Below are 17397 nucleotides of genomic sequence, written 5' to 3'. Positions count from 1 at the left end.
AAAACAAGCGACTCCCTATACAGTTGCATTGGCATCAATATTGCGTGTGACACCGTAAATAATCAATCATTTGCATGTCTCTTCATGTAACTATAAATGAGTTGATGGTACGTATGTGGCAGCGCATACTATGAAGGAAATTGCGTTTGAATTCTCACCCGGAAAGAAGCCTCTCTTTAAGTCCGGGGACAAGCTTCCAGAGCATAGAGAAATTGTAACCAACGACGGAAACCATCAAACCAACAAGTGCATAGTTCGTCAATGCCACTTTCCTTCGCTTATAAAACCACTGCTCTCCACCCACCACCTTGAAATCATTCCAGCGTGGCTTTCGCGTGATCCACCAGTAGAGTGAGATCATACCAGGGAACGTGGCTACATTTTTAGCACTCGTTCGATCGTCACCTCGATAGTATGAAGAAACAGGAAAGGAATATCGTGCTCGCCATACGCTTTTGAATCCAGGTGTTGTAATAGGTTGTAGCCTTTTGGGTTACTTCGATTGATTTTGCCTTACCATTGATGATAGGCTTCATCAGCTTGAGAATATAGTCGACCTACCGTGACAAAACCGCACGTTTGATCGCAGTAACTCCAACCTTCTAGAAAAACACATACCTGAGTCTCAATGATGAAAATAAGGGAAGCATGAGCCGAGGCACTATTGGGTCCTGACAAAGCTATCAGATGATGTCAAATTGCAATGGAAGCCACTAACCCACGATTGTGAATAGGTTTGGAAACCCAGGGAAAACCGTCCCGTAATAGCCACCTTCTGATTCAAAGCAATGCTTCAGAGTATGACCACCGATTCCACGGAAATCTACATCTCGTTTGGCCTGCACAATATCAGATATTAAGTGCACGTGAGGGTTATTGCCGGATTGAAAATCACCAGGTAAAAGCCGGTGCCAAAGATGATTGCGTCCAGTGGTATTTTGTCACCAGTCTTGAGAACAATGCCATCCTCGACAATTTCTTGGATTCCGGCCCAATTCAGATCAACGTTGGGTTGGTGCAAAGTGGCTAGGTAGTTAGAATCAAGGATCAGGCGTTTGCATCCAGGAGCTATTTATCAGCTGTCAGATGGGCAAGTCACAATCGTCAATATTGCAAATTGCTCACGGTAGGTGGGAATCAGGCTATCGTGGTATTTCGCTGGCGCGGTTCGTCGCATGTACCATGTCAGGATCTAATGATCATTAGAGATATCAGATAGACAGAAAAAGCTAATGTTACCCTCTTGAAGACTGTACTGAGAGGTGAATTCACCAAGAAAATGTTCCATAAAAGATCACCCTGAAATTGAAAAAGTCAGTTTCCGCCAAAATGAGAAATCTCTGAGGTGTACCGTTATCATCATGAAGCTTCTATATGTGTACATGAGAAACGGGACATGGGCAAATGCCCACTTGGCCCACTCTGGGTAATGATAATTCGACTTCAGCGTTTCACCACTCAGCACAATATTCAACGTAAGAATGACATCATACCCTCATTGCGATCCATTGTGGGGTGCGACAAAAGTTGATGACCCGAGTAGTAGGTTCGGCAGCAATGGCCGGTATGAACTGAGTTCTGTCGCGAAGTCATTTAACACGTGGCCTTGATAAGCAGAAAAGGAACGCAGTTTACGCAGAGCAGCCATTGCCAACAACACCGACCGTCATGCCTTTCAGATCTACATCATGCCTCCATTGAGAAGAATGCCAGAGTGGTCCTGTAAACTTCTCCTTTCCAGGAATATCAGGATACATCGGCGTTGTGAAAAAGCCGACAGCCTGAATGACAGCTTCTGCTTGGGTTTGTATAGTCTGACCAGACATTACATCCTCTAGAGTCAGGTTATGCACGCCGTTTTCTTCGTCCCATTCAACAAGCTTAACGCGGGTATTGAATACTGTGCGGGAAGCCAGGTCGTGTTTTCGATATATTTCCTCCCAGTATGCGCGTATCTCAGGCTGCGTAATGTAGTATCTCTCCCAGTATGGGTTTGGTTCCGTCGAAAGGCAATACCAGTGTCCGGGAACATCAGACCCACAACCCTAATCGGGAGATTCGATAGTCAAGTTTAAACTTTCAAAAGATAGGAAACAACCATACAGGGTATGTGTTTTCCTGCCACGTTCCAAAGTACATTAATTTCATTCTGCGCGGATTGAGTATAATGACTCACTCGCCACGTCCCACCGATGGATCCTGCTTTTTCGTAAATCTGGAAAGGTCAAGTTCTCATCTTACAGTCTGAATGATGTTCAGGATGACTTACTACGAAGTTGTCATGGTGCAACTTGTTTCTCAAGTTTACAGCCATGGTGATTCCGGCAATGCTGTCGTGCTCGAATAAGTATTATGCTCCCGTTAGCCATTGACACAACAGCAGGAACGTACCCGGCACCAACTATGACCACTCGCGGTGTATCGCGATGCATGTCAATGTCTAACAGGATATTTCGCTTGTTGTGGGTAGAAAGAACAAGGTTGCGCAATATGGTCACGGTAACACGCCCATGGGAGTGTAGGCTGTACCTTCTCGGACCAAGTCCGGCTATAAGTATGCTGGCATCCCTCGTGCGAGAGTCGAGAGTGCTTAATGTTGGAGTAATGTGATCAATTTGTCTAGTACAACGTTGGCATCTACGTAAGTATTCTTGTAAGCGGTAGTAGCAGGATCTTCCTTACTTTGGATCATTAATTGTTTGTGGCTTTTTCAACCGTTGCTTGCCGCCGTACAAAATCCGGAATGATTGGAAATGGCGATGCCTGTCAGGATTGACAATATTGACAACCGGTTGTTACAGCCATATTTAGGATGGCGTACACGCACCGAGAGTGGAAGACAAAGATAAAATTGCATGTCATGTAGAACACATCAAATACAGAGATAGCGTATGAGTGAAAGATGATATCAGGACAACAAACAAGAGGGTAACTAAAAATTAACATACTCAGACAGAGCCTTGCCACAGATGAATTAAGTCTAGTCCAATATTCCGTGAGTAGTGTGTTTTTACTATACAAACGGGGCAACGCTCCACCCCCGAGCTTCTCATCGAAACTCAAAGCTGGAGCTAAAGCGTTCCGGGACGTGACTAAGTGACAACTGTTGATATCTGGGAGGGTCGATTAGAAGCATTGGATTCACAAATGATATATACGTACGGTTCAGAGTTCTGATGAAAGTAAAATCCGCTCATTGTTGCAGCAGGAGGATGAGATCGTGGGCCAACCGATAGGCCTCGACCTCCTCGTCTGACGCTAGAATCCCTCCGCTTCCGCACAGTAGGGACCGTCTCCGTTTTCCCGAGGGAGGGCGAATGGGACAACGGCAGATCATTAATTCCATCCTTCTCGAGCGGAACAGACTGCGTGACTGGGCGAAGCGTGGAGGCAGATGAAGGAGGTTGGGGATTGAAATCGACACAAACATAATAAAAGCCTGGTCATAGTAGAAGCACACATTGCTATGTCAGAAGCTGCGGTTCCTTGTCGGGCCGGCCACGTTGTGGCCTGCGCCTAATAAAAAGCAGGCGCTCACCTGCGAAGCTTGCACCGTTGATATCTTGTACTCTGTGATTGGGTACCAAGAATCGTTCCTTCCATCTCATGAAGACTGCGCCACGATCGCGATCGGCGATGGTCAAGTTAGGTCTTTTCAACTCGTTTTTTACATGCCGGAATGCAGGGAAGCGCTGCCAGTGAACCATGTCCTCTTGTTCATTGGCGCCCCAATTTTGGGTCAAGAATCCATAACGACTGCCTATGATTTCTGCGTCAAAATAAGTGGTCAATTCAGGCCAGTCATCTGTCAAACCACGGATGCGGAGGTATCCGCAAAGAAACGAGGAAGAAAAATCTACATCCTGGTAGGGAAATGAGTTAGCTTCGCTGAACATCAATATTAATCCTCAGCTTCGACGTACAACAATGTTGACATTTACTTCGTAGCTATTCCTGCCGCTTTTCTGTGTACCCTGGAACACAGCACCAGGATACAAGCAGTGATGGCCTTGAGTGCGCACACGAATATGCGTAATGTCGAGAAGGGGGTTTGGAGAAGAGTAGGAGGTGTTTATACGCAGAGAGTGAGAATCCGTGGAGACGTTATTACGGGACTGGTGGGACAGGGGTCTTGAAAGTGTGGTAGCATGGGTGTGAATGGGTTTCGGTTGTAGCGGATATGGTCGATTGTGAATACATAGAATGGGGGCAAGATGGAACAGGACTTGGAGTACAGAGAGAAGAAACTGTTGAACTGGGTGATTGAACATTGTCGATATCCATATCATGGCCAAAAATGCCTTGCAAGTCTGCAATATGACCGAGCGGTGCGCTATTCAGCTGAGTAGAGATAGTTGAAAGTGTAGTTCGGATAAATGAAGCGCTGGCATCATCATCTGCGAAGACATCGTTATCCTGTTGTCCTTGTGGTTGCATGTCACGACACCAAGCACACATAGTGTTGGAATCGTGGTCGTCCTGCATAAGCACAGCATTGGATGAATCAAGTGGGTTGTTGCAATACAAGCAGTATTTAGTTGCCTGAGCAACTTCTGCTGGTATTTGATCCGCGGTGAGAGAGCATATGTTTTCGACTGGCATATTGTTGAAAGCTGAACTTGGGGAAAGCTGAAGTGGGTGCGACGCGTGGTTGGCAACTTGGGTATGTGTATTTAGATTTGGTACCCAGGTTGGACCGTTCACGTGCTCCTCAGAGGATGTACTAGTACGGCTTGGCTCAGGCCCTGACAGTTGCCGGCGCCAATGGACTCATATCACGAGCAATGGCCTGATGATATTGTCGCTGAGTCCTCGCTGAATTTTCCATATATCGTTTCATTTACGCACTGGACTAGCGCTTGGAAGGCCATGCGTTTCTTGGCATTGAAATTTGACGCTCATCGTGTTGAGTTGAAATTCGAATCTCGTGCGATAGTGACTACTTAGACGCTCGAGCCTCGAGAATAGGTCGAGTGATACTCGGCCCTCGGTGCCATATGCATGGCAGGCATGCACATGATTTCACAACTTGGTGGCAACCCGGGAACGTTCCACCCAAGATTATCGCAACCAAACTTCGACTGGCGCGCTTCTGCTGCAGGGTCAACTACGTACGATCATCAACTGGACAAATGCAACACAAGTCCGCAGATCATTTCAGGACCATGCCCCGAATATCACCGCTGCCAGGCGCTCGGATAATTCGGATCCTAGTCAGGCCTTTGCACGACCAGTTGAATGGCAGCAATAAAGGCTCACGACGCGCAATCATACTTTTGTCGCTGGTGCCAAAAATATAGCTTCTTTGGCTATCATCATGATAGGGCTATGAATGTTTATCTAGGTCATTCTCTGCCAGTACAGCAGTGAAGGCCATGCGAGTAGACCCTGGACTCTGAATGACAGGCACCAACACCCATCTAGCGCTCACCAACGTGTTCGAGGGATCGACCAAGACACAGCCCAGTTCCTAGGGTTCAGGCTAGCAAGCGCCTACACGTGTCGCGCATGCTGCACGCCGGCCCGTCGTTATCATTTGCTGTGTTTTCTCTTGTCATGGTAGCGCTCTAATTCTCATTCGAAGATCATCTCAAAAAATTATCCCGGGACTTGAGTTCAACGGTCCATTTGAAGACACTCGACGGCGTCTACGCGTGGTGCCACTGAGAGCCGGTATGAGCCCATATCATACACTGAAGGCAAGTTTTTGTCAAGTCCGTAAATCGCCGATTTATATTGAATTACAGCTTATCAGCGGGAAGTTGGTGGGGTGGTAGAAATGCAGTTGTTGCTTCGCTGTTCAACGTACGGTCTTATCGCTATTTTTTTTAGATCCACGGAAATATCTTGTAAACATTCGGAAGTTTGTGTGTTATGTTTCGCAGCGACAAAGCACGTGCCCCTGTTTGACAGTCCTCGGAGGTTATAAATGCATGCGGGGTAAGTGATTTTACATAGTGTCGACGGGGGCAATACGACTCTGGAAGGCATTAAATCGTGGTCGTCGATTATCCCCTTATGAGTCGTTCTTATCTGATCGATTCCTTTGTCAATATCTTGTCTATAAAGATACAGATGATGACCTCGATAGAGGGCCAACCGCCATTACCTCCGAGTCGTCACAATCATAGTAATGCGCTGCCGTGATCGTCGGTCCCCCACACGCAGACTTCACACACAGTATTCTTCCACCACAGGTCCCACCGCCAGCAAGGTGCGGGTGTCCCCGGTGTTCAACCTAATCAGAATTTCTAGTCATCAAGCTTACTGATTTCAGGTAACTTCTGCTAGTAGTGTCGCCCGTCGGCAATCCGCGCAGCGTCGCGGCAGGGCTATCAACAGAGATCGAGAACTTGAAGAGGAACAAGATGTTGGAGGCGAAGGTTTTGATGATCTCATTCATTGGGTATGTCAATGATCACTGTGCGTCGATAAGAAGACTAATAATCCGATGGCCTTTCAATCAGCAAGATGGTGACGCAATTATTAGATTCAAACGAGTGTTTAATCACGAAGACCCCACAGCAAGTGAATTTTTGCCCCTCAACATAATATTTTAATCAATAAAAGTATACAGAATCGCCGGACGTCGACAAGGTGTGAACCCTCTCTCCACAGAGAAGGGGAGGCCACGCGTGATGTTATCGTGACCACACGGGGAACGTGCGGCAATACGGCCCCTGACGATTATGTGAGGGATTTCCTCAGCTCCTTGCGGCCCAACTTGGAGCCCAAGATTCAGGACTTCAAGAGAATCGGCCTTGATTCAAAAATCACACTGGATGCCTTCATCCGATGGCAGGCATCCGAACGGGAGGGCTGGATTTTTTCTCAAAATCTGTACCTCCAACTTACTCCGTTAGAACTGAGTGGATTGATGCTAGGCATAGAGAGGTTGTCAGATGGGGGCAACGGGGCATGATCACAACTGTATTCCCAACAGTCTGTTGCAAGTTCTATTGCCACAACCTGCAGGAGAAGTAACCGTGTGTGCGTTCCGAAAACGCTCCATGAATGTGGGTAACTGTATTTGCACTAAGCAGGAACAAGAGTTAAGGAAGAATGTATCGATTGGATTGGTGGCTGGGTGATGAGCGATTTAATATGGAAACCACAGTATGGATGAAACGGTCGTATCAAAGCGTAAGTATATGATGATTCACGAGATTACAGGTCATCTTCCTCTTCCGGAAGCGGAACAGCCTCAGCCTGACAGGAGGTACGATTGAGCGATTAGTGCTCCATAGACCGAAAAACAGTGACGTACCTTCTTCAACTCTTCCTCGTATTGTTTCATCAACTCAGGGTCAACGTGAGCCTCAGCAGGGGCAAGGGCAGGGGCCGCTACGAAGTCTAGGTCATGGTTACTGCATGATGTTCATCAACGAAATCGAAACAACGCTAGTCGACAATAGACGTACCCAACCAACTTCCTTGCAAGCCACAGGAAGGGTTTCTCGAAGTTGTAGTTAGATTTGGCAGAGATTTCAAAGTAAGGCAGGTTCTTTTTGCGGTTAAATGTGACAGCGCCGGTCTTCACTTTGCGCTCCTGAATTACACGATCGAGTCAAAAGTCGCTATGGAGGAGACATGATTCTGACTGACCTTAACATCAACCTTGTTTCCGCACAGTACAATGGGAATGTTCTCGCAAACACGCTCAAGATCGCGGTGCCAATTTGGGACATTCTTATAGGTGATTCTGGAAGTGACATCGAACATGATGATGCCACACTGGCCCTGGATGTAATATCCATCACGAAGACCACCAAACTTTTCCTGTCCAGCGGTATCCCAGACATTGAAGCAGATCGTGCCGAAATTTGTGGAAAAGGAAAGTGGGTGGACTTCGACACCGAGAGTGGCTATATAAAGAGAAGATCACAGAAACTGGATTATCATAGCTGCTCTGCGATTGTAAGGCGCATGACATACCAATGTACTTCTTCTCGAATTCACCAGTAAGATGGCGCTAAGTATCGGGGAAATCAGATTGTGATCGCTCAGAGGCGGAACTCTATTACTCACTTTCACGAATGTTGTCTTGCCGGTACCACCATCACCGACTGAGTTTTCCCGTCAAAGACGCGACAGATAGTGCAATACGAAGCACGCGATATTTTGAAAGACATACAAAATCAAGATCATCAAGAATGAGCCACAGAGCATCAGCATCATGATCATTACGAGCAGGATGAAGACAAGTACTCACCAAGGACCAGCTTAAAGGTAGGAATCTGAGTCTGTGCCATGATAAGACTGTCGTCGTCAGAGAAAGAAAACGATGAACAAGAGTCGTAAAGGCAGAAATCAGGAGATGAGATAAGGTTTGGTTGCCACTTTGACGGGAAATTGCCCGTATCTGGGAGCCGCTGAGTTGGCCGAATAGATGTTCCCACGTTTAACGATTTGTACATCCACCTGGGGGCATCATGAAGATGAAAAATTCCATTCAAGTCATATAACGAATCACTGAGAGTCAATTCGGACAGTATTAAAAGAACAATAGGGTTTCATTGGATCACTAGATACAAAGACTAATAATTCTGGTACAAGGATATGTATGCGTCATGGTTTGACCCAACCGTCAAAGCCACATAGTAGCAACTTCCCCGAAGGAAAGCGGTACGGAAGATACAGGAATATGACGCCGCACCGTCGCAAAAGCTCAGCCCCCATCCTCCGCAACGAATCAACGCCGCGAGGCGGACTCGTCACAAAGGATATAACGAGAGCGAACCAAGCAACGATGCTCGATCTCGTGAGCGCCCCGAAGAGTGCCTTGCTCCGTCAACCAGAAAGTAATAACGCCATGCAGAAGAACGAACCTCTGTGCTGTTAGCTGACGCTTCAGGCGGTTGAATGGACACTAGAGAATTCATCACAAAATTTTACAGCTCATTATATACATATTTTTAAAACTCCGCCACCCCCGACTCGCGTTTGCCGATGCTCGCCGTTGACGTGTCGTGATCGACGAGTAATCCTCCTTGGGCAACGATCTTGAAGAGTTAAGAGCCTCAATGTCAAGGTTGTCCATGTTACCGAGACCAAGAGAATCTGTGTTTACAGGTGGACTCGACCCATATCGTGGTGATGTCAATGTCGTTTGTCCGCCAAACCTGCGCGAGTGCGTCCTTGCTATGGAAGATTGCTGCGAAGAGGTGGGAGACTAGGTGGATATTATAACGCGCTACAGTTCACACCACTGTCATCAGGCATATGAAGCCCAACAGCTCCTTCGAAACGGGACATTCGATCTGCCCCGCATGCGCAAGGTCCTTGAAAGCCAAAGGGTAACACTATATTAGCTCTTCTTGCAAAGCACACACCGTGTAACTCGTGTTACAGGTATTCCTTTTAATCGATGAGGGCACAGTGCACAGATATAAAACCGATCTTGCAGACGAGATCGAGCCCCAGATTAATGAACTTATCGACCGTGCAGAGAAAGGTCTCAGCGCTCTGAATCGTCGAGAGGGCTTGATTCAAAGCAAGGTGAGCAATTCGCCTCTTGTCTTGCACATCATGATTTGACGTGCGAAGGTTGAGGTTGCACAGGCTATGCAGTCTAGAGTCGCGACAGCACCCACCTCAAATAAGCGTGAAGAAAGACGCCTTCAAATGCTCGCAAAGCAACGTCGGCGACTTGAAGACGAAGTGAAAGTCTTGGAATCAGAGATATTAGCATTGGTATGCATACCTATTCAAGAAACAAGCCATATTGAACCAAACTTTTAGCAACATACGAAACCTAAGAGGACTTAATTCCACTGTGCCAGTGTAGTAGCTCACAGCTACTCCCCGATAATAACGACATCCGCATATCTCCCAGTTTCCAACCAATCTGGCCCATATTTCCCTTTTGCGGGCAGCTCCACGAGGCCGTTTGCTCCGCTCACGTCTGTAATTCTTCTCGACGTCTACGTGCAAACCTTCCCCCTTACCACCGCCTCTTGAAGGTGTGGTACGCGCACGTGTCCTTAGGTCGTCTACCAAGCTGGTACGACAAAGATGCAAAATGCGAACCAGGCAGGAGCAGGTTACCGGGCAGAGAAAACATGAATATTTTCCTTGTGGTGTAGGGACACTTGCTAAGGGTTTTCCGCATTTTATTGACATCTTCCGAAATATATCATGCCTCCGCACTGGGCGTTCGACTACGCACTTGAGAAGGTTGCACTCTCCAATGGAGTTCCGCCTGTCATGAACAACAGGTTGGCCCTTTCGACATTGCGCGCCGGTGCTGGAGCATCCTCAGATAATGAGTGTAAAAGCAATTAGTCTTTCACTTGTCACCATCAACCGCAAGGTCACAAAGGTCCTTTCGGGGGCAGCCCACAGGGATCGTCAGTTGGTATCCCAAAAGCCTCCCAAACTGTCAGATGTAAATTGGGGTAGAGATGAGGTTTGAAAACTTGTTACCCGTACTCAGAATACGAGCTGACGGCGGACTTGAAGTTTGCCAGTTCATCTCTGCACTAACACATGCCCACTGTCTACCTACCTCTTTGCGCCGGACCAATGCTAGGATCGCCACTTCGCCTCTGAGGTTTGTCAGGGCCTTGCCTTGGGCACATCAGAGCCCTGTTCTCAGACGTTATAACCTGGCAAGACGATGGTGGATGCCAGCTCAGTGTTTTCAGCTATGACCACCGCATCCGTCCAGACGATAAAAACTCAAGCCATGGCCAATATCCTACCTGAGTGATCAATGTCCTGCATCCCCTTACAAGCAGGAACCTTGCACCCTAAGAGGGTCAGATGTCGACAGCTACAGCATAGCCCGTGATATGCAAGAGGCATACACGAACGCAGCAAGGCACATGGGCAGAGCATGCACGTCTGCAACCTGGTAGTGGCATATCTGCACTGCGGCCGTAGAAATAGGCTCCCGTATCAGATCCCAGTAAGTGGATTTCATTCTGGTCCAGTCGAAGTCAAAAAACTGAGACATGTGTACGCGTGTTTGTATATGATATAAGGACTGGCACCCCTTAGATCTCCTCTATTTACCCTCACCATCGCATGATGTGGGAGCCAGAACCCCCGCGACCGTTCCCAGCGTACTTCCTGCAAGAAGTATTTACCACAGCGCCGATTTACGACCTCATTTTATGCGATCTGAGCCCTCGTACCCTCGTATGGCTCTCGCACACATGTCGTCGTGCACATGAGGCAGTAACTCACTTTGCCTGCCGTGCGTATAACATCAATCGACACTTGTCTCGTTATTTCCCAGATCCCATTGCATTTCGATCCCTCCAAGCACGCACCGGACTAGTCATTTCGGGCTCCAATGCGTTGCAGTTTCTTGATAGGAGCTTTTATCCCGAATCAGATCTTGACCTCTACGCTCATCCTGGTCACGTTTACGAGGCGCTGGAGTGGCTCGAATCTGTTGGGTATAAATTCCAACCTGATGCGTGGCGGGGACAACTGGATTGGCGTGATGAAGTTTCAGCTGACTGGGACGGTACAGCAAGAAGAATCTCCGACCTTGGAGAAATGATGATCGATCTTCAACCAAACATGGAGTACTCTGAGGTCGCAGGTGTATACACCTTCACGCGGTCTGTAGCTATAGACACAGAGACTGTAATACTCAAGGTTCAAATCATTGCAGCGAAGTGCAATCCTATCCAGACTATCACGCAATTTCATTCAAGTTCGTTAAATCGTCGCTTTTCTTTTGAACATATTTCTGACGCTTTACTTACTTGTAGCTTGCGTGATGAATATCATCACGTTCGATGCAGCTTATTCCTTGTACCCTGTTGCAACCTTCGAGGAGCGAATGGCTATCCAAATCCCTGGGTCGAACCGCTTGGATGTTGTAAAAAAGTATGTGCAGAGGGGTTGGAGAGTTTTTGCAGTGTTCGGGCCGGAACATGTCACTCATCCCCAACTCTTTCTTCTGAACGAGAAGAGGTGGGTGGGTGACCGTCACTGTTGGTCTATTCCTCTGGACACTACGGGGGTCACGCCTCGCCCAGCATTGTCCCTATCCTCGGAATGCTTCTCCTGGGACCCCTCAATCCAGAATGGTTGGATAATGGAGTGCGAAGGCGATTCCGCTGCTACCCATGTACCAAGAATGCGCACTCATCTAGTCATGATCACCGTTTTCCGTTACAACTATTGCTTTTCTGACAAAAAGCTTGCCAAGGCAATTCGTGACTGGTCGATTTCCCAGGGCCAACTTAACCATGGACAATTAACAAAACAGAACTGGATATGGTGCGTTCAATCTCAACCCAAACCGGTGCATCGCATTAACACACGTGTAGGTTCGACGCTGAAATTCCAAGGTTCCGGGCGGTGCAGAGTTCTCATGAGTAGAAAGGTTCGAAATGCGGAAGATGAAACATCTATTGTCGGGCATGAAATTTTTATGACAGCTGGCTACTGAATTTCAAAATGCAAACCTTGCCCAAGGCTTTGTTGGTCGGGCATGAGGTGAGGCCTTGATGTCGATCGTAGTGTCAAGACAAAAGTGCTCAGCATCCGAGGCCGCGCCCTCTTATGTACGGACTTTGTCCATTTCAATCCAAACCATTTCTTACATTCGCACTCACGTCCTACGTATCTAGCAGAGTTCACATGAGTGATAATTGGCTGGAGACGCGAGCATCGGTTGGTAGCAAATTCCTACTATATAATTGTTACTGTTTTGTTTTGTCGTTCTAGGTTTCTAATGATCTGCAATGAATATTTTTCAGCCTCAGCAATTAGAACCCCTAACCTAATTTTTTTTGTGCACGGATGATCATTCCAGAGAACTCATATCCAACCTATAATTCTCGGAGACACAGATCTGCACTAGATAATAAGCTCCTCCAGTCTGTACAGCCCAACACCAAGTGCAATCTGTTGTTCTTGATGTTTACGTCTTTTTCTCCATTCGTTCGGAGTTTCCCTCGGTGTTCCTTCAGCTCTCTCCTTCACTATTCGGTTTTGAACTCTGGCGAAGGGTTCCAATGCTCCTCGAAGGTACCCCATACGCTCATGAAGTTCTATCTCGGGTTCTATACGAGACATGATATTCCGAAGCAGTTCGTGTGACGGAGGGAATTGCAACAAAGAAACAAACGAGGCGTCCAGCAAGACTTGCAGGAAGGATATTGTCTATAGAGTGTCAAACTTCATCTTGGCTACTGGGCGCGAACATACCTTATCATACGGCGGGGCCACTCCGCCACGGCGTTCTATCGCAACATTCGACGCGACAGATTTTAAAAGGGTACGAATGTACTCCTCGGTTCCACCAATTGTCCAGCCGTCCAACAATTCTAAGATCAAAATGAGATCTTGCGCATCTGGCAAGTGTTTTCTTATGGCCAGACGCAGTGCAGCAGGAGATGTTGGATATGAGACACACATCAGCATATAAGCCGATAGAGTTGGGGTCCAGGCCTTATTGCTATCCACATCCATGACCTCGGGATCAGTCTGTGACTGTCGCTGCTTATCAACAAGCGCCTTGGCTAGGGAGATCATTTCGTCCTCGGAGATATCGACTACCGAGTTGAACGACAACATGATACTTTCCTATCGCACGAACTATTATTGGCTTTATCATGCTAGAGACGGGAAACACCCACCCAGTCGCCGTGTTGTTTTAGTGCTGTGAGAAGCCTGCCTTCTACCATGCCTGCGCTGACGACGCGACTCTCAATCAAGTGCCGCGTGACACGCGGAGAGTACTGAGGCTTTTCAGTGTACTCCTTTTCGAAGAATAGGGCTAAAAGCTCTTTGACAAAACCGTAGCCATAAAGAGCTTCCGACGCAGCTCCGTCCTATTGGTAAACTTGGCATCAGAAACTCCGATCGAGACTGTAACTGCGTACCGGCGTCGAGATTGACAGTGCATTACTTGAGGATGATCCACTGGCTGAGGTGTGCTCCTTGACCCATCTGAAAAATGCTTCATCCGCCTTATGGGGTTCATTGTGCTGCAAATGATTCGCCATGTCGATAAGCAGTTTAGATCTAGGGTCATTGTCCGCCGACGTTTCAGCTTTAGGATTCGGTGCCAACCATTCAGAAGTTGCGGGGGTTTTTCCGATCGCACCAGCAATGGTGGATTTCAAGTTTGGATCCAGAGGAATGATGTAAACTATCGAACGATATGGAGACTCGGAGGTCGACGGGGCGGTCCGTGAGACATTTGAAGGGCACAACGTCAATAATACTTGCCCTGCATCTGCGAGCAGTAAGCTCATATTAATGCCCAGTTTGATGCTCGACGCAAGAGCGGACGGGATTGGAATAGCATGCGATGCAATAACTACACCGTAGCGCATGTCCCAGAGAAGGATCGATATCTCTGACGACGGTGTACCGGTCACAGTGGCGAGGAGAACCAACGAGGAACCCAGTGAAAGGAGACACATGCCGCATCCAAAAGAATGAGCATTCAAACGCGATGATTGAGCCAGAGCTAATGTCTCGCCAATCTGTGTGACAGATGTTGTTGGACTGTTTGCCTCGAGCTGGTAAGCAGCCCAAGTATGGGATTCATCTTGACGATGTGAGAAATCTTCAAATCGAGTAGACACACAAGCTCACTTATGTAGCTCAACACCCCACAGGGACTACATGAAAGGGCGATGACGTGGTGTTGTATTTTCCGCCCTGAGACTCCATGGGAGATCGAAACCTGGTTTTTGCCAATGATGGTTATATCCTTGCCAGTGACAGATACAGTGGATAGAAGCAGCGTGGAGTCAGAGCTCGAGCAGAAGCACTATTACGGTGTCTGGGGGGGTTTCACGAGGCGGCAGAAAAGTACATGACGTGCCAGGGAAGAAAAACACGTCCAGGAAATTTTGTTGATGCGGACATATGAGAGTGGACTGGATGTTCAGCTCATTATCTGCGACGCTGATATCACCAGTGGAAGATACGAGTAAAATCTTTGAACTTTTATCGTCTGAGTAGATATGCGCGACTTCGTGAGGTAGCTAACGATTGCGTCAGTGTAGAACATGACTTAGGATGTTTTCATGAGCAAGACACACCACAATTTCGCGTTTGTCACTTTTGCCTAAGGTACCACCTAAGATTTTCTGCTTCATAATCCATACCGTCCGGTCCCTGTTCTTCACAGCAACCTCTGGTGCGGAAGAGACGAGTGCATAGGTTGTGCATATGCGCCCATCATCCTCTGGTGTACACCGGCTGCTCGCAGGTCCAGAGAATGTGACATTAGATCCACAGGTGTGCGAGGCCACTGTATGAAGTTCAGATAGCTGCAAACAGAAAATCTCCATCAACGCGTCTCTGCAGGAGTCCAGAAAACTCACATCAATGATATGTATGCCTTCTGCCTGGACGGTCACTGTTGCATGTCCAAGGAAATCACGGCTGTATGACGCATATGTAGGATTGTGTACTTTTTCGTGCCTTGTCTTCGTTAGAACAGGGTAGCTCGATACTTGGAACGGCTCTCCAATGAGTGAGCTCATCGAGGTCTGTGAAGAAGATCAGAGGTGTCCGGGGAGCCATCCATCCGGGGTCTCAGCAAAGTGTCATCATAAACGGCAACTCCTTTTCAATCAGATTCACTTACATAATGCAACATCTTTCTTTTCATTGGTCCGTTAGTCTCTCCTAGCAGGACCCCGGCTGCTCCGAGGTCCCTATGCTGCTGCCGCATGTCCACCCGCGCGCCGTGGTAACGCCTCACATGCCCTCCGAATCACCCATCCTATGGTCCTAAATGTTGCACCTCACGAACCTGTAGCACACACCTTATGTTCGTCGGTAGTGCCCCAACAAGTCCTGGATCCCGGATTGGAGGGGGTGCCAGACAGCCCAGACCGACGACAAACCTCAAACCGACGTTTGGTTTCCCTAAACAAGCACTGGTTGATTATGGACCGACAAAGTGATTCCCTAGCCAGACCTTTATCGACGAAGGAAGATAGTTGTTCCTTCTAATAGGCTCCGGTCAATCTCAACTAAGCAGCGCATCAAGATTCAACGATGAAGGACACGTGGTTCCAGAACTAAATCACAAGTTTTGGCTATCACAATGCTATTGGACCGTGAACAACAGTAAGTACTTCTATATATATGCATGTACCCTAGGGCTAGGTGGTTATTTTGCCAGCCTGGCTCAGTTACTAATACTAATCTGATTGCTCCGCGTACCAGTACTATCTCGTCGTGCCAGAGTCTGGACCCCGGGCCAATGCCAGTGACCCGGCTGGTGCTGTGATTTTGTTCTTTCGGTCACCGATCTTCTGCTACGTCGGAAACAGAGACTTCCAGTGAAATTCCACACAGTCATTTGACTACCGATGACTGAATTTCATCAGGTGACCTGATGCAGCACCAAGATTTCGGCAGCGACTCTAACGAACGTTCGATGGCGATAGCCGTTACATGCCAGGAAATCATCGACGACAGTTGCAGTGTCCCCTCACCGGCTTGTACTGCTATCCTCCCCTGCTTTTAGAATCGCATGTATTAGACTCCACAAACGCCCAAGGTCATACTGAGATCGAGCTCTGCACCCTACCCCAATTCGAGGATATCCTCACAAAACAACCTGTGGACGTGTTTGCTGTGGTCCCCAGGTCCTGCATATTTATAGCATACTTCCTTCGTCCCGGACCGAGTACGCTTATTGCACCTGTAAAGCATATGACTTCCAGTTGTCCATCCAGCTCCATGCGGAGATACGTCATCCAAGACGTCCTATGTAGATTCCAAGCTCTATTAGACGGAATGACTATCTTCCTTCGTCTATGAAGGGCTGTCTAGGGGACAACTGATTTCAAACGTACTAGTTAACGAGAAAAGGTCATTCTGACATTCTGCCTGCACATCACAACAATGAGTCATGCCATCATGCTTCTGCTTTCGCATTGGTGTTGTGGTTGATGGCACAGTACGTGGTTCGTTGCTAACTTTATCAGTATCCATGGGCCGTCGGGTGCTTTTGGAGGCTGAACAAAGTTCACTGCTGCTTGAGCCACAGAGACGTCCTTTGAATAGATTTGGAAACGTCACAAAACTGAAAATGACATGGAGTTGAAAATACATGGCATTCCAGTTAACCGGAACCAGGTCTTATATTTCCATGACCAGTCTTTGTTAACATAAATGCTCATTGATGGAGTCCCGCAGAGTTGCAGCAGTTCGCCGATCTGCAAGTCCCCACAAAACGTTCGGCCGACCATGACTCGAGCACAGTGTAGCGCCGTTACTAATAGACCCTGTTGTTGGCATGGTATCAGCGCAGCGCGTCTGGACAGTAAGTGACGATCCCCGTGGTGATCGGACGCAAATTTACTATGATGCAGAAAGTGCGGTAGGTTTTCGAGGAGCTGGTCTACGTGTGAGTCCTCCCGAAACATCAAAGGCTGATTTGTCGGTGCGCAGGCC

General features: G+C 47.8%; 7 protein-coding genes across 7 annotated transcripts; 2 read left to right on the top strand and 5 right to left on the bottom strand.

Annotated features, from left to right (window-relative positions):
- Positions 1–8: 8 nt before the first annotated feature.
- DFJ58DRAFT_753309 (FAD/NAD(P)-binding domain-containing protein) lies at positions 9–2763 on the bottom strand. Its single transcript, XM_041387912.1, is given in 14 exon segments — positions 9–405; positions 425–557; positions 619–671; positions 719–839; positions 896–1068; positions 1126–1192; positions 1240–1299; positions 1352–1441; positions 1494–1578; positions 1636–2045; positions 2177–2215; positions 2270–2330; positions 2392–2619; positions 2683–2763. 13 exon segments carry the CDS (start codon positions 2430–2432, stop codon positions 155–157), a joined length of 1584 nt encoding a protein of 527 aa, XP_041251411.1. The 5' UTR covers positions 2433–2619; positions 2683–2763; the 3' UTR covers positions 9–154.
- A 286-nt stretch (positions 2764–3049) lies between these two features.
- Positions 3050–4271, bottom strand: DFJ58DRAFT_648568 (vacuolar import and degradation protein-domain-containing protein; the record flags this gene model as incomplete). The annotated part of the gene is made up of 4 exons (XM_041381479.1): positions 3050–3113; positions 3163–3439; positions 3539–3863; positions 3924–4271. The coding sequence occupies 4 exons, from the start codon at positions 4269–4271 to the stop codon at positions 3050–3052; spliced, it is 1014 nt and encodes a 337-aa protein (XP_041251410.1).
- Positions 4272–7167: 2896 nt separating this feature from the next.
- Positions 7168–8252, bottom strand: DFJ58DRAFT_835608 (GTP-binding nuclear protein RAN; the record flags this gene model as incomplete). The annotated part of the gene is made up of 7 exons (XM_041392254.1): positions 7168–7209; positions 7268–7367; positions 7422–7549; positions 7606–7865; positions 7936–7972; positions 8029–8066; positions 8213–8252. The coding sequence occupies 7 exons, from the start codon at positions 8250–8252 to the stop codon at positions 7168–7170; spliced, it is 645 nt and encodes a 214-aa protein (XP_041251409.1).
- Positions 8253–9023: 771 nt separating this feature from the next.
- On the top strand, positions 9024–9741 carry DFJ58DRAFT_648815 (Spc19-domain-containing protein; the record flags this gene model as incomplete). The annotated part of the gene is made up of 4 exons (XM_041381492.1): positions 9024–9164; positions 9219–9296; positions 9352–9498; positions 9547–9741. 4 exons carry the CDS (start codon positions 9024–9026, stop codon positions 9739–9741), a joined length of 561 nt encoding a protein of 186 aa, XP_041251408.1.
- A 1244-nt stretch (positions 9742–10985) lies between these two features.
- On the top strand, positions 10986–12554 carry DFJ58DRAFT_851573 (uncharacterized protein). Its single transcript, XM_041393820.1, has 3 exons — positions 10986–11668; positions 11727–12240; positions 12291–12554. The coding sequence occupies exons 1-3, from the start codon at positions 11029–11031 to the stop codon at positions 12340–12342; spliced, it is 1206 nt and encodes a 401-aa protein (XP_041251407.1). The 5' UTR covers positions 10986–11028; the 3' UTR covers positions 12343–12554.
- A 202-nt stretch (positions 12555–12756) lies between these two features.
- Positions 12757–14586, bottom strand: DFJ58DRAFT_11751 (uncharacterized protein). The gene is made up of 5 exons (XM_041378702.1): positions 14572–14586; positions 13851–14524; positions 13605–13799; positions 13174–13551; positions 12757–13128 (listed from the first exon to the last, which is right to left on the bottom strand). Exons 2-5 carry the CDS (start codon positions 14394–14396, stop codon positions 12823–12825), a joined length of 1425 nt encoding a protein of 474 aa, XP_041251406.1. The 5' UTR covers positions 14397–14524; positions 14572–14586; the 3' UTR covers positions 12757–12822.
- On the bottom strand, positions 14587–15618 carry DFJ58DRAFT_11780 (uncharacterized protein). The gene is made up of 4 exons (XM_041378703.1): positions 15575–15618; positions 15309–15521; positions 15027–15254; positions 14587–14966 (listed from the first exon to the last, which is right to left on the bottom strand). Exons 2-4 carry the CDS (start codon positions 15468–15470, stop codon positions 14730–14732), a joined length of 627 nt encoding a protein of 208 aa, XP_041251405.1. The 5' UTR covers positions 15471–15521; positions 15575–15618; the 3' UTR covers positions 14587–14729.
- Between the last annotated feature and the right edge of the window lie 1779 nt (positions 15619–17397).

This window comes from Suillus subalutaceus (assembly GCF_016647625.1).
Source record: "Suillus subalutaceus strain FC151 chromosome Unknown DFJ58scaffold_1, whole genome shotgun sequence".
Classification (NCBI taxonomy): Eukaryota; Fungi; Basidiomycota; class Agaricomycetes; order Boletales; family Suillaceae; genus Suillus; species Suillus subalutaceus.
This window is presented reverse-complemented; position numbering and strand designations above follow the sequence as displayed.

Coding starts and splice junctions, on each gene's coding strand:
- DFJ58DRAFT_851573 (XM_041393820.1), top strand. CDS start 11,029: ATGATGTGGGAGCCAGAACCCCCGCGACCGTTCCCAGCGTACTTCCTG. Junction 11,669..11,726: donor TATCACGCAATTTCATTCAA/GTTCGTTAAATC, acceptor ACTTACTTGTAG/CTTGCGTGATGAATATCATC. Junction 12,241..12,290: donor ACAAAACAGAACTGGATATG/GTGCGTTCAATC, acceptor ACACACGTGTAG/GTTCGACGCTGAAATTCCAA.
- DFJ58DRAFT_11780 (XM_041378703.1), bottom strand. CDS start 15,470: ATGAGCTCACTCATTGGAGAGCCGTTCCAAGTATCGAGCTACCCTGTT. Junction 15,255..15,308: donor AAGGCATACATATCATTGAT/GTGAGTTTTCTG, acceptor TTCTGTTTGCAG/CTATCTGAACTTCATACAGT. Junction 14,967..15,026: donor AAAGTGACAAACGCGAAATT/GTGGTGTGTCTT, acceptor CGCAATCGTTAG/CTACCTCACGAAGTCGCGCA.
- DFJ58DRAFT_11751 (XM_041378702.1), bottom strand. CDS start 14,396: ATGTGTCTCCTTTCACTGGGTTCCTCGTTGGTTCTCCTCGCCACTGTG. Junction 13,552..13,604: donor TAAAACAACACGGCGACTGG/GTGGGTGTTTCC, acceptor TTCGTGCGATAG/GAAAGTATCATGTTGTCGTT. Junction 13,129..13,173: donor TGGCCCCGCCGTATGATAAG/GTATGTTCGCGC, acceptor GACACTCTATAG/ACAATATCCTTCCTGCAAGT.
- DFJ58DRAFT_753309 (XM_041387912.1), bottom strand. CDS start 2,432: ATGCATCGCGATACACCGCGAGTGGTCATAGTTGGTGCCGG. Junction 1,442..1,493: donor CACAATGGATCGCAATGAGG/GTATGATGTCAT, acceptor GAAACGCTGAAG/TCGAATTATCATTACCCAGA. Junction 672..718: donor AAACCTATTCACAATCGTGG/GTTAGTGGCTTC, acceptor TAGCTTTGTCAG/GACCCAATAGTGCCTCGGCT.